The sequence below is a fragment of the Simochromis diagramma genome, unplaced genomic scaffold, assembly GCF_900408965.1.
Source record: "Simochromis diagramma unplaced genomic scaffold, fSimDia1.1 OVJJ01000501.1, whole genome shotgun sequence".
Classification (NCBI taxonomy): Eukaryota; Metazoa; Chordata; class Actinopteri; order Cichliformes; family Cichlidae; genus Simochromis; species Simochromis diagramma.
This window is the reverse complement of record NW_024387320.1, coordinates 4838018-4852776: the sequence shown is the minus strand read 5'-3', so window position 1 is coordinate 4852776 and position 14759 is coordinate 4838018. Positions and strand designations below refer to the sequence as shown.

At 48.1% G+C, this 14759-nt stretch overlaps 1 protein-coding gene across 4 annotated transcripts in view; it reads left to right on the top strand.

Annotated features, from left to right (window-relative positions):
• The window catches only part of bcor (BCL6 corepressor), a 38346-nt gene extending 23854 nt beyond the window's left edge, over positions 1 to 14492 (top strand). For all 4 annotated transcript variants that reach the window (XM_040005757.1, XM_040005756.1, XM_040005758.1 and 1 more), the window contains 8 exons: positions 36 to 320; positions 1622 to 1947; positions 3161 to 3445; positions 10043 to 10209; positions 10965 to 11110; positions 12979 to 13056; positions 13228 to 13381; positions 13467 to 14492. In XM_040005757.1, coding sequence (XP_039861691.1) covers positions 36 to 320; positions 1622 to 1947; positions 3161 to 3445; positions 10043 to 10209; positions 10965 to 11110; positions 12979 to 13056; positions 13228 to 13381; positions 13467 to 13797 — 1772 coding nt within the window. In that variant the 3' untranslated portion in view covers positions 13798 to 14492. The remainder of the gene's footprint in view (positions 1 to 35; positions 321 to 1621; positions 1948 to 3160; positions 3446 to 10042; positions 10210 to 10964; positions 11111 to 12978; positions 13057 to 13227; positions 13382 to 13466) is intronic.
• Positions 14493 to 14759: the final 267 nt, after the last annotated feature.

Genomic DNA, 14759 nt, shown 5'->3' with positions numbered 1-14759 from the left:
TTCAATCAACATTCTGTTTGTGTGTTCATCTGCAGATGAGCGTGAGAAAGCCAGTGCGGACGATGACGACGACGAGGAGGTGCGGAAGCTTAAGGTCTGCATAGAGCTCAAGGGACTGCGACTCAGCAAGCCCGCCGCGGGCGCTGCTTCACCTGATGGGTCCCAAATCAAGCAAGAGAGGGCATGGCCTCAGCCCCGATTGGTTAGCCCTACCCAGGGCCTGCGCGAGCGCAAGATCAGGCCCGGCGAGCACGAGGACAGAGCCGCGGCGCAGAGAAGCGAGATCAACAGGAAATGGGGCTGCGAGAAGCTGCCTAATGGTAAGAGTGAACCACCAGCCGTACAAACCGCCGAGTTCAGCTAGGGTAACGGAAATCTATCTTTGGCTCACGTTTCACTTTCTTGTTGAGCAGTCTGTCTTTAGGGGATTTCCCAAAAGCTGTCAGGGAGCACGAGGGGGGGGGGGGGATTCTTCCTCTTGCCAGGGTAAAGGCTTGAGGAATCAAAAAAAAAAAGGGGGACGCAGAGAACCACAAGATAAAATGCCTCTCACCACCCTCCCGGTACGCATAGATTTAGGCTTTTTCTTTCATGTTCAGCTGATCTACAGCGGGGTCTCTGTGAGGACGATTAAAAAGCAAATGAGGGGAAGTGGCTGGTGGAGGTATGTGTGGGCAGGTGTAGTGTGACTAATGTGTGATCAATGATTTTCTTTTTCTTTCCCCTTTGTTGGGTGTGTGAGGTAGAGGGGTCTTACTAAAGCCAGGGCTTTCCCTTATGAGAAACGCAAAATGGCGTCTCCGAGGCAGAAGAGAGAATAAAAGAGCAGTGGAGAGATTAAAGGAAGTGAATAAAGCAGAAGAGGGTTTGAGTATTTTTCTGTAGAAACCACAGACCATTACTGGGCACTGATTCTTTTTTTCTCGTTCTTTTTTTAAAATAATATATATTTATTTAATTACCTCTCACCTCTCATGACTGTGACAACGGTTGTGTTGATAATGACTGTGGTTATTCCACTGTGTCTATCTGTGTGTTGTTTTTTTTCTTTTTTTTTTCCCCTTCAGAAAACCACTAATCACATGAAATGCATAAATCTGCCTGTTAAGGATATTGCATTGTAAAAAGCTGTTGTCTCTGCAACAAATTGCTGTTATTAAATTGTTATTCTAAAAGTTGTACTGCAGCAGAAATCAGACCTAGACCAGATCGCGAAGTAGATTAAAGCGGGTTTGCAACGATCCTTAGGAGCAAATGTATTTCCAATAAGCTTTTCGACATTGAGGTTTCAAGGGCAGCTTTTTTATTTTTGTGTAAATATGTACTATAAGAGGCTGAAACCAGACAGTGCCACATTTGTTTAAGGAGATTACTCCTAGCCGTGTCCTTGCTGCAGTGAAGAAGTGCACAGGAATCACTATAGCGGTGTTTATGCGAGCTTGCGTGCGAGAGTGTGTGTTTTTTATTTATAATTTTTTTTTTCCCCTGGGCGAGCAGGCATGCTGCGCTCCCAGACAGCTCTGTGTGCTCATTAATAAACCAACAGAGGGTGAGAGATGGCCTTGCAATACTTTCCTATCCTCGCACTCGCTCACTCTGCCTTCCTCTTTTCCTTCTCCAGGAGTAGCTGCTGCCGTCGCTCCCCTCCCCCCCAGCCAGCTGAAGGACAGAGCGCACCCGCCGAACCCCTTCTCAGGTGACCGTGGCCTCAAGGAGTCCAGGAGGGGCCCCCCCTCTCCGGCCCCAGAGCAGTCCGTGGGAGGCACCCCTCCCCTCAAGGTCCGTCGCCATAGTGACACGGACAAACCCAAGGGCAAGCGGCCGTGCAAGACCAAACACACCAGCCAGAGGGAGCGAGAGCGGGAGAGGGAGAAAAGGAAAGAGGCAGTCGCCAGCAGCCCGAGCCAGCGTTGTGGGACTGAGCTGGGAAAAGCTGAGGATGACAAGGTGAGTGCGACCAAGACGCAGGCGTCTGGATGTTTGCAGCGGCAGACTCTGTTTCAGTATGCCTGTTGGCGCCTCTGATTATGCAGCTGGGGACGGGAGGGAGGGACTGAGGAAGGAAGTATGTTTACAATGTTTAGAGGACTGCTGGAGCTTTGACCTCCCCGCGCCCTCAGCGGCTCCCTGCGGAGGGCCCCGCGTGCATGTGTTTGTGTCTCTGGCCTTAATTGTCGAACGCGTGTCATCTTTTTTGTGTGTGTGTGTGTGTGTGTGTAGGTGAGAGACAGGGGTGCGAGTGTCTGCGTGTTCGCAAGCATTCAAAAACCCTGGAGCAATTATATATCACACTCACTCCTGAACACAAAGCTACACACACGCACACTTTCTCGCACTCGCACAATGAGGAATGTGGCAGCTACGACTGAGCGTTTGAAACGCCGAGTTCAAAAGGAGGAGGGAGGGGGGAGAGCACGGGGGAAAAATTGAGGGGAAAAAAAAAAGAAAAAAGAAGGCGAGTCGTTTTCCGCCCGTGCTGCTCTCCTCCCCTGCTCCTCCTCAGCCTGACAGCTGCTTCGACATGGAATTCCACTGAGAGGGCTCGCAGTGTTCGCACACACTCAGTCACACACGCACACACTCAAGCAGGCAACTCCCTCTCTCGTGTGTTATGTTCAGAGGGCTCTGTTGGTTTAGCAGTTAAAGAAAAGTGGCGTGCCAACCTGCACTGTTTTAGGGCGTGAACACTCGGCGTGAAAGCTTTGTGTGTGAGTGTGTGTGTGTTTTCAGCGATGCATAGCGTATCTCCCAGACACAATAGTCGTATATAAACACAGATGTTGTTGATAAAAAAATCAATCTGAGTGTGTATATATACAGTAGGTATGCCGTTAAAGAGGTAGTTTGGAAGTCATGTGAGGATAAGTGGGGTGGGGGGGGGTCTAAACACATGGCTTAAGAACAGATTTGAGCTTCAAATTTCAGTATGAATTTTGAGCCCTGATTCGAATACTTAAACCACCTTTTTAATTGATTCTCCTTTTAACTTATTTAAAAAAAGTGGATATCATTTCCTGTGCATGAATGCACATTTTAATTTCCCTCCGTGTGCGTAGTCTCATCCCTGTCCCCTTGGATGCTCGTGTGTGTCTGTGAATGTCCCGTCTGCTTCGTGGCAGGGACTGTAACGCTCTCTCCCCATCTCTCACTCTCTCCTCAGCTGAGTGAGCAGTGCAGCGCTCCGAGGAAGAGAGCCGCTTCTCCTAATCATTATCCCTGCTCTCCAGTCAAGCCCTGCTCCCCCACCGCGCTCTGTCCGCCCTCCCTGCAGCTCCAGGCTAATGACAGAGCGGGCGGTGTTCCACCAGAGCCGGCGGGCTTGCACAGAACCCCCCCTGCCGAGCCCTCCGTGGTGCGTCCGATCCCGCCAGAGGCTCGTCGGCTGATTGTGAACAAGAACGCCGGGGAGACGCTCCTTCAGAGAGCAGCGCGACTGGGCTACGAGGTAATAGGCTTCAGTCGAAGTCATCCTCCCTTCTTATCTGCTTTCTCTCTTCGCAATTTACACCCTCAGACTTTGTCTTTTCCAAATCTCTCGCTTTCTCTCTCCCTTCTTAAATTGAGCTCATTTTCTCCACCTACTTTGTTCCTGTCTGTGACTCTGCCAGACGTCGCTTTACTTTTTTTTTTTTTTCTTTTTTTTTTCCCCTTCTCAGAGTTTTTGAGATTCTTCTTTCATCTGTCCTATTCTTCCTCTTCTTCCTTCTTGTATGATTTCCTCCTATTTCGCCCTCACTCGCGATTTCTACTTCACATGCTCCATCTTTTCGGCTCGCCCGCTCTACTCTTTCTCTCTCTCAGGTTTCCGCTCTCTCCCTCCCCCCCTTTCCTCTCAGCGCTCTCTTTCTCTTCCTCTCTTTGTGACTCAGATTGTCGTTGGCACCCCTCCTCTTCCCCACAAGTGCGCACACACACACACACACACAGCCTCCCCTCTTCTCGCCTCGCTCCGCTCTCACATCTCATTAATTTTCCGTGAGGCGAAGTGTGACACACACCCCGGCGCGCACACACGCACAGAAATGAGCACGCGCAGGCAGCATGAGGGGATCGGTGGGATCATTATGCGCAGACTGATGCTCGCTGCCTCTCCGTAGCATCGGGAGATTTTTTTTTTTCTTTGCTGCCGATCATTTGCTCCTAAACCAGATCCTCTCATTCTCCCCACACGCAAGAAAGAATGAGACTTGTGTATATTTTACCGACTCTTTCTCGCTCTCTCTCAACTCCCATTGCTCCGAAAGCTTTTAATTAAAGTTGGATGGCCCACTCTCTCGTTCTCCCTCATCCCCCGTGTTTCTCTTCTCGAGCCTAAACGTTTCTCCCCCTTGTTGACAGATGTTACAAATTGATTTATTGATCTGAGTAGTTTTAATGCTACTTGAGCTGCGGATTCCTGCTCTCTCAGTGTGTGTGTGTGTGTGTGTGTGTGTGTGTGTGTGTGTGGGCGCCTGTATGCGTGTCCACTCCTTCGGTATCTCCTTTGATACCGCCTGTGTGCGTGCGTGATAATTTTTATCACCAGCAGAGGAATCTTCTCAGAAACTGTAAATAGGTGTGGGTTTCTTTTGTTGCTCATTCATGAGTTGCTTTATGGTTGTGTGTGTGTTTGGACACGTTTATGATGATGAGGTGCGTGCGCGCGCGCACGTGTGTGTGTCAGTGATTATGTGTGTGAGTCTGAATGGGAGAGAGTGAGAGTGTGAATGAGAGGTAAGCACTGGGAGTATAATCGCGTTCTAATGGCCCTCTAATGTGCCGTGGTGACTGTGGTTAGCAGTGGCGGCGGCTGTTTTTCTCCCTGGCTCGCTCGCTCTCTCTCACTCACACACACACTCTCACACACACAGATCCACGCGCACGAACAGGGTGCAGCGCAGCAGCAGGGTTCAGTCAGCCGTGCTGGAGAGAAGCTGGCTCGTCTCTCTGATTTATGCGTCTCTCTCGAACGTTTTTTTTCCCTCCCTCTCCTTCTTTTTTTTCATTCCCCCTTCGCATTTTTCCCTTCCTGCGCTCTGCATGTGGAGAGGGAATGAAGGAGGAGGGAGGAGAAAACCTGAGACTACACAAACAAGGCGCTGACCGCTGCGCAAACAACCCCCTCTCTCCCACTCTCTCTCTCTCTCTCTCTCTCTCTCTCTCTCAGGAAGCTCGTCTCTCACTGCCTGTGTGCGATAAGCCTGGGGCAGGCCCCCGGGGCTCCCACACATGCACACACAAGGACGTGCTCAGGAACACACACACCAACTATGCATAAGGCCTAACACACACACACACACACTTGCATACAAGCCTGTAGATGCGTACAGCGCTTGTCTCACGCTGGTGTTTAAGCGCCGCGAGCTCTGGGCTTATCACATGCAGGCAGAGAGATATGAGGGCCTGCGAGACGGAGGCACGCACACGAACACAGCTCACATGCCGATTATGAGCATGCGACGGAATACGTGCGCACACGCACACACACACGTTCTGACCCAGTAAGCACATGCACAGGCATCCTGACATGTTTCTTCTCCATATGCCACACAGACAAGACGACTCTCGGCGTTCGCTATCGCACACCCACATAGACCTGCACATGCAAATTCAGTGTCTCCTCATGCACGCACAAGCCACTAAATACACCGCTGCATCTTTTTTGTGTGTGTGTGTGTGTGTGTGTGTGTGTGTGTGTGTGTGTGTGTGTTTGTGTGTAAATCGGCACATGCAGGATGCAGAATCACCTCATGCATGCGATTTTAGCACACATGCACTTCTCCGTGCTGTTCTCGCTGCCCGGGCCGACACTGTGCATATTTCACGTTCATTTAGTTTTGCAATCCGTGCCTCTGCACATGAAAGCCCACTCTCTCTCTCTTTCTCTCTCTCTCTTCCTTCCTCCCTCACTCCCCTTTTATTCTCTCGCTCTCCCTCGCTCTCTGAGCATTTGAAATGGTAATGAGCAGAGATTCTGCGGATGTCTTCATCCCTCTAGTGCTGGGGCTCGGGGCCCCTCAGCTCTCTGCCCATTGAAAGCTCAGATAAAGGTGCAATCTGTCATTTATTCTCCCCATGAATCGCTTCTGATTTTTCTCCTCAAATCCATGTATGATCCAAGCAAAGAGGAAAAAACTGGATTGCATTTTAAGTGTGTAGTTGGACCAGAAAGCGTGATGGAAAAACTTGGAAAATGAAATCACTGTGATCGGTGGTTTTTCTGGTAAAGTACATCCACAGTGACTTAAAGTTCAGCTTTGACCGATGGCAAGCAGTCCCGACAGTGCTGACCTTTGATGGAACTACAGACCAAAAAGTCCAAAATTTAACACGTTATCACACTAACTGTATTGCATTTCATTAAACAGACTAATACTGCACATCTCTTTAACTAAACAATTTTAAGCTGAGGTCGTTAGGGTCGTTAGCTTACTCGTCGCAGGCCAGCTAGCTATGACAACTGCTTTGGCGGGTTCGCACCATCATGTTGTTGGGTAGTAGCAGTATCGCTTGCTAACTAGAGCTAGTTAGCAAAAGATTGCTAACTAGCTTCGGACGTAACATCAACGTTTTTTGCAAACTTACATTTGCACTCTGTCATCTTCTGATCCAACGAAATACCAATAGCTACTAATCTCTGAGTGACAAAGGATTATGCTTTCCGTATCCACAAGCCTGCTTGGGTCCAAGTAATGTAAATTTCATCATCAGACGGTGAGTGTGAAGTTCCGTGGGGACGTTTGCGTCTACCTGCTTTTGGCGACTGCAAGGAGAATTTACATTACAGTGCAGCAGCTACGCATGCTCACAAAGTGGTGGACTTCAAAGAAGCATAAAGCAGGGGTTATACTTCCGAGTCTGCTTGGGACTTGATGTAAATTTCATCATCAGACGGTTAGCATGAGGGTCTGAGGATTCAGTACAACTCGACTGAAACGAGACGAGTCGCCCCCTGCTGGTTATTAGCAAAAAATTGTGGGCAGTCTATGTCTAATATACAGAATATGGTAAACAATAACACAACTGTAAACGGTTATTGCAAGACCATTCGCATACCACAGGGTATGCATGTGCAGCAGGCAACGGCACAACAGGATTGACGAAATTCAAGACAAGGTTTCGTTTTTTCCACCTGGACTACCAACGAGGTGGAAGGTAGAAGCGGCAACAAGAAAACCAAAACAGACTTTGCGGTGTTACAGAGAAAATGTAAGGACAGTGGCAGGACCATTTTTCATCGTTAGTAAAAGCCACTGGCATTGGCACAAGAAGGACGACCTCAAAACAAAAGTACGCAAGCTTAGCCGTAATGGTTTGATCAGTGAACGCGGGTGTTGCGTTATCATTGTTTGTCCAGATTAAAACAATATCTCATTATTTTCACACAAAGGTTGGGTCAGCAGAGCTTCCATAGGTTTATTTTCGGGGCTCCTAAACCGGCCGAAGATTTTGGACAGCGGATGTGAAAGCAGAAGTTTTAAAATGAAACTGGATTAGTGTGGACGTACCCATTTAAAAGACACCTGTGGAGAAGCTTTAATGTGCAGGTTACTGATGAGAATGGGACATCCTCCTGTTTTTCATTCTTCTTTTTAAGTTGGCTTAAATGGCATATGTGTGGCTGAGTGTGAGATTAAGTCTGACTGACATCATGAGTAGTTGCATACTGAGGCTTCCCGTCTCCCTCCAGCGGTGCCATTCTAGGAGGGCCGGGCTTTCACGCACACTTTACACATGCACTCAATCATCCGCACATTTCACTTTTCTGAGCACGCACAAACTTTGCTGCCTAGACTTCATCATTCAAAGGAAAGCCACTCGTGCATCTGCACACGTGATTCATCTCGACATGACCACATGTGCTGTATGCGAGGACTCTGCGAGCCGCGAGGGGTTAAATGTCTGAGTGATGCATTGATTGCAGGCGAGCGCAGGGAAGCATTCTAGAGAGGGAGATTAGAGGACGGAGCGAAAGAGCGAGAGGAGGAGGAGGGGAGGGGTGTCTCATTTTACTGCGGAGGAGTGCGTGTGTGTGTGTGTGTGTCTGTCTGGCGGGAAGCCGGGGCTCTCATGCTAAGCTCCTCGCTCTCTCCCAGCGATATTAAACACGGCTCCGGAGGTTTAGCGCTACGCCTCCTCCACAGCCACACACAAAAAGGCACACGAGCGCACAGACACAGACCGAGGAAAGCTGCATATCAACACTCTCTACCCGTCAGTCTCTCTAACACTTGCTCTCATTCACTCACGCAGACACACACACACACACACACACACACACACACACACACACACACAGCAAGTGGAATCCCCCAGAGGGGAGCTTGAGCACAGTGCTCCTGAATCTCTCTCCAGCAGGCAAACAGAGCGTTGGCAGTGAAAGAAAACCAGTTGGAGCGTCTCTCCACCTTCCCTCATTTCTCTCTCTCCCTCTTTTTATTTTGCACTTCTTCCTTGCCTGCTTTCCCTCTTCCTTCTCTTTCTCCATTATCTCTCCCGCCTCTCTGGCTCGTCCGATCGCTCGCTCTATCACTCCTTTCACCCCTCCCCGTTTTCACACCGCCACCCACCACCCCTTCATCTCTTGTTATTATCAGCTGCAGCCCAGAGGACTGCCCCGGCAGATTTCATCCACAGATTCATTTATCTGTCATCTGTCGGGGTGTTGCCTCTCGTCTGTCCCGTTCCGCGTCCTCTCTAACCCTCTGCTCGTCCCTCTGTCAGTCTGTTTTCTCTCTCCGCTTGCCTTTCCTTCCCTCTTCCTCCCTCCAGCCACCCTGTTCTAAAAGCGCGAGTGAGAGAGAGATAAACACTTGGACTAGATGGCAGCCTAGAATTAGCATAGAAATGGAAGTTTGGAGTCATTTCCCAGGTTCAGATGAGCAGCTCTGCTCCCCTCGGCACAGGACTGTCAGCAGGACAGGGTATGAATGTGTCTGGATATAAGAGTCACGTGTGTGTGTGTGTGTGTGTGTGTGTGTGGTTACAGTTGGATCCATAAGTTTAAAAAAAAAAAAATATTTATATATAATTTTGCTTCTATATACCACTACAATTGATATGAAATATAGCAATAAAGATGTAAATGTATGCAGCTTTAATTCAAGGGGTTTTAAGACAAATATTGTGTTAATGTTAATGAGTTCAAGCTATTTTTTTTCTATATTTCTACACGACATTTCCATTTTCACAGGCTCAAAAGTGAAAGGACAATTTACTGGTGTCGTGGAGACGGGCCACTCGTGGTCACAAAACTGCTCATTTCATGCGAATTTAAGGACATATTGGATTTCAAAGCTATTTTAACGTCTGGATATATCTATTTGGGTTTACAAATACTAGTAATAGCCAGTGCCACACTAAGTCGCCTATCCAAAAGGGCACAAACTAACAAAAAAAAAAAAGCACACTTGTCTGACTCGAACGGGCCCTGTATCGACACACTTTTAGGCTGCTTTCTGTCTCTCTGGCTCGTCTCTGTTTAATGGCAGCAGACGCTGCTCCAGTCCAATAAAAACCAGTCTGACTACTTAGTGCTGGACCTCCAACTGTCACAGCCCTAGACCAGAGAAAACGCTTCCAGCTCTTGAGCGGCGCTATCAAATCTCTTTGTTCCACTTCCATTATGCTGTGTTCAGAGCCCAGCCATTGTAACTGGCTGCCACAGCAGCGTCCAGGCCCAACCATGCCCCACACACACACACACACACACACACACACACACACACACACACACACACACACACACACACACACACACACACACGTGCATGAGGAGAATCTGGCAGGCTAAATACAGTTGAGTCACACTTGGTCTCCTCGATGTGTTTGGCGCCAGCTCCAGTATTATGGAGCATTTGTGTGCGAGCGTGTATGTTTGTCCAGCACAGGAAACACACTCAGTTCCTCCTTTCCTTCATTTTTCTCCCTCAGGAACCGTAAAGGGAAGGACTGTTTGCGCATGCATCTGACTTGTGTGGCTGCTCTCGCAGTGTTTGCTTCGCAGATGCTCACACACTAAGCCCTGCTCTCTTTGTTGGCTCTTTTTTTTTTTTTTTTTTAGGAGGTTGTGCTGTACTGTCTGGAGAACAGAGTGTGTGAGGTGAATCACAGAGATTACGCCGGTTACTGCGCGCTCCACGAGGCGTGCGCCCGCGGCTGGCTCACCATAGTCCAACACCTTCTGGATTACGGGGCTGACATCAACTGCAGCGCTCAGGACGGCACCAGGTAAACAAACTCTTTCATGCACGTGCACACTCGATCACAAACACCAACGGTTACATAAACACCCCTCTTAGGAAAATGCAGAAATGTAGGGATTTTCTTTTTTTGGTTTTACATGAATTCCCGAATAAAGAAAACCAGGGCTTGGCCATCAATAAAGTGACGCGAGCTTTCTCATAACTAAAATTTCTGGGATTTATTTTACATTATTGTACAAGAGCAGTGATTTGGCTGATTAGCTGCACTTTTGGAAAGGGAAGGCTAGTACTTTCATTGCAGTGTTATTAAAATTTACACTAGGGGGTCTGTTCTAAGAAACTGTGCTCAGGTCTTACAGGAGTATTGCCCATGCAGTTTTGCTTTTGAGATTTGCAGCATCTGCAGTAAGAACAACGGTAGTCTTATAAATCTGAATTTCATTTTACTTTATGTGTCGCTACGTCTGAGTTTAGGGAAAATCTAAATAAGGAAAATATATTTTGTGGCGCTAGATTGTTGTTGTAAGTTTGATCAGAAGTGAATTCCCAAAAATATCCTCCACACCATGTATAAATTTTATCCATGGATTCTGAAGGATATGTGGATCCGAGTTAGTTTAAAATATTTTCTGAAGAAGGTAAAGAAGACATTTCCCTCTTATAATTTTAATTTGATATGTATTTGTAAAGATATGATGCAAAATGCAATTTCCCCCCTAATCTCATCCTGGTAAACCACTCCAATAGTTAATCAATGAACTTACTTCCCTGTGTGTGTAGACCGATTCACGATGCCGTGGAGAACGACCACCTGGACGTGGTGAGAGTCCTGCTGTCTTATGGCGCCGACCCCACCTTGGCAACGTATTCTGGCCGTGGCCTTCTCAAGATGACCCACAGCGACAGCATGGAGCGCTTCCTCACTGGTAAATGTGATTTTCTTACATATGAAAGAAAGAAATTGACATTAAACTGAGTCCTTGACTTCAGATTCTTACATTTGAGTCTCATTTTGGCACGTGTGATAGATGGCTTGCAAACAAAGCCTTCTGAGTTAGGCCATCATATGTAGGAATTATCTGCAATATGAAGAAAGACAAAACAGATCTTAACAAAAAAAAGATTACTTGGAATTTAAGATCCTTTTTAAAATCGCAGTGTAGTAAGAGCTAAAGTTGGTAGAACGTTTCTTCTCTCATGCAGACAAAATGAAATGCAAAAGCCACAAAGTTTGAATATTAATGTGCCTTTGACCACAGATCATAAAACTCAGCAATGCTAGAAAAGGGAAATAAAGGCCAGCGCGAAGCAAGGATTTCTTTTTCAAAAAACACACACGCGCACACACAAAAAAACAAAAACCAGACGGCACACCAGAGTGTAGGCATCAAAAGGTGAGGCAAGGGTAAACTGTTAAAGAGATCGGTCACGAGCCCGGTTCCCGAAAGCTCCCATCTTGGCTTGTTCGCTGTTTGCTGTTCTTTCAGCGCTCTGACCTCTGTGCAACCTGTTGGTGTGAGGCCCCCTCCGCAAATCCTCCCAACTACAGCTCGACACGTCCGTCGCTGTCATCCCCGTCTCCCCTCCAGCGACCTCCCTACCCCTCCTCTCCCCCTCCCTCCCTCCCTCCCTCCCTCCCTCGACCACCTGTTAGACAGGGAGTCTGAGCCCGCCAGGGTGCGTGCTGCTGCCTCTGAGCTCCTCTATCTGGTTACTTAGCAACGGCAACTGTGTTTGCTCAGCGTACGTGCGGAAATGGGCTTTGCTCTGGCTAGAGACTCTGCTTTTGTACGCGTGCATGTGAGCGCCTGTCTTTTCACAAGGCTGCCACGCTACAGTCTGACGTGTGTGTTGTGAGGGCTTGATGTTTGTACTCGGGTTGAGTCAACACGAATCTGTGCACAGGAGGAGGAGGAGGAAATGAAAGCACACACACACACACAAACAGGCTCACGTTTCCCCTGTAGCCAGCTGCTTGGTATTACCTGAACTAGTTAAAAGCTATTGCCTGAGAGACACTCGGGGGCTCGTAGCGAGCAGGAGAGACGATCGCGGAACGGAGGCGAAAATAAAACAGGTGGCAGGAGGAGGTTTATGCGAGTAGGTAGACGCCTGCGAAAGCTGGTGCTGAATGTTGAAGAGAACGCGGGTGGATGGATCGATGTCGGCAGGGAGATCGAGCACCGGAGAAAATGAGCGAGTGCAAGCGATTGCTGCCCTCCCTCCACCTGGTCCCACTCATCTGGAGGCCGTTAATCCCTCCAAACACACGCCAGACGCCCCACGCCTCAGCACTGGCACAAAGCCCAGCTCTCACTCTGCAAGTGTGTGCGTGCGCGCGCATGTGCTGAATACACACTTTGCTCTCACTGGGTGTGCTTATCCAGCTCCCTCTGCCTGTTTGTTTCCATCGCTCTGTGTGTGTGTGCGCACTCGGCGACTGTGTGTGGTTCTTGTTTGATTCCTGGCAGCAGTCTGCAGCCCTGCTCTGCACTGAGCCAGCTCTAACCCAGCGGAGACAGCCACTCTCCTCCCCCGTGGTAGAGCCGCTGGCCCCTGACCATCAGCCCTCCCGTCCTCCCCTCCTCCCCCCAAAAACATTTGCTCTGTTTGTTTCTCTTTTCTCTCTTGACACTCCCCCTCACCCTCCTCCTCCTTCTCTCCTCTCTTTTTTCCTGCGCTCTTTATCCATTTTTCTGCTGTATTCTCCAAGGGCAATTGTATTTGCCTCGTTGCCTGTCCCCAGGGCTTTGGCTCTTGAATAACAGGCTTCGCTCCTCTCCTCTGTCCGTAGATTATTTTGCCGACCTTCAGGGCCGCTCAGATGACGACCCAGGGCTTTATTGGGAATTCTATGGCAGCGCTGTGTGTGGTGAGTACTGATCAGCACTCTGCGTGTGTCCTTTAGTGCTTACAAAGTCTTTATTTTTAAACATCATCAGTGTCTGTACGTCGCACTGGCCTCTTTTAGGCAAGGCAGCTTTATGGTAATGTTGACGCTCACTAAAAAACGATCCGTGCTTTTCCTTTTTTCTGTGTCCAGAGTCTACTGAAGAGGGCGGTGTCTATGACATTTTAGCAGACGCCCCAGGTCCAGATGATGAAGATGAGGATGATAAAAGGGAGGTGTTTGAGTTCGAGTTCTCCGACCGACCTCTTTTGCCTTGCTACAACATCCAGGTGTCCCTCTCCCAGGGGTGAGCATTATTCTCAAAAGCAGATTACATTTTCAACTCTGTTTTTTCCTAAATTCCTAAACGTCTGTTAATTATTCTCTTTCAGGCCAAAAAACTGGCTGCTATTCTCCGATGTGCTCCGTCGGCTGCGGATGTCCGCTCGCGGTTTCCGGCAGGCCTTCCCTCACATGGAGGTGGTGACGGTAGCGGAGGCGGAGTTTTACCGGCAAGCATCTCTGTCCCAGCTCTTCTCCTGCCCAGAAGAGCTGGAGGGCTTCCATCCCGACAGCAAGGAGCTGCTGGACCTGGTGGAAGACAGCGCAGAGCTCGCAGCCCTGCTGGGCTCCACGCTGGAGTTTCTGGACGACCGCTGGGATCACCCCGGTGACAAACTCAAGGACAAAATCAAGGCTGTGGAAAAGTTGGGCTCATCCTGACCCTTTGACCCACTGAACCTTGATCATTATCGACTGCAGTTTGCTTTAGAACCGAGCAGGGGTTATGACGATATGCCTTAGCCTGACCTTTAGTTCCTGCGCTTCGGCCCGACTCTGGACCAGCACTGGTGCACTGTACAGATGGACTGACCTACTGGCTGATGGGCTGCTGAAACATTTCCCTCTGTTAACTGAGGATCAATATATTTGTGACTCAATAGACTTAATAATGGTCTTATTTTTATAAATTAATATATGTATAAATAAATATATAGATATATATATATATATATATAAATATATAATATCAAGAGATTTTTTTTTTTTTTTTTGCTCACACGCCCCTCTGAAAGATTTTGTATGGCAACAGAGCGTAAGCGTGTTGTCAGCAACTGGATGGCGTGTGTGAGCGCGCGGCACATTGCGCATGTGTGTAGTTGTACAGAATAGTACCGAGGCTGTGCTATTGAATGTGGTATTTGTGTTTATAGGAAGCACATGATGTCCTGTTTTTCTCCCCCCAGCCATCCCCTCCTCAGACTTTAGTGCTCGCTTGAGCCTCAGGGGCTTTTCTGTTGTTGTTGTTTTTTGGGTTTTTTTTCTGGATGTTCAAATGTTGCTTCCTGTTTAGTCTGTAATTTAACATGCAAACTACAAAATTGTATAATAAAGTTTTAAGATAATGTTGATATTCACCCCTTGGCACAGCTTGTACATAACAAGGAGGCTACTGCAGTAAGGTAATTTTTGGTGTGTTCAGTTTTGTTTTGTTTTGGGTTTGTTTGTTCTTTTTGTTCTAACTTTGTAATTAAAATATCTCATAATTTGTATTTATATTTTACAAACGAAGTTGCTTTAAAATAAATATACAAACCGCAAGATGATCTACGTGTCCTGCTCCTCGTTAAGTCATTCGTGAAGTCATTTGAATTCTGAGAAGTTGAGCGGTGATGGGTGCCCTG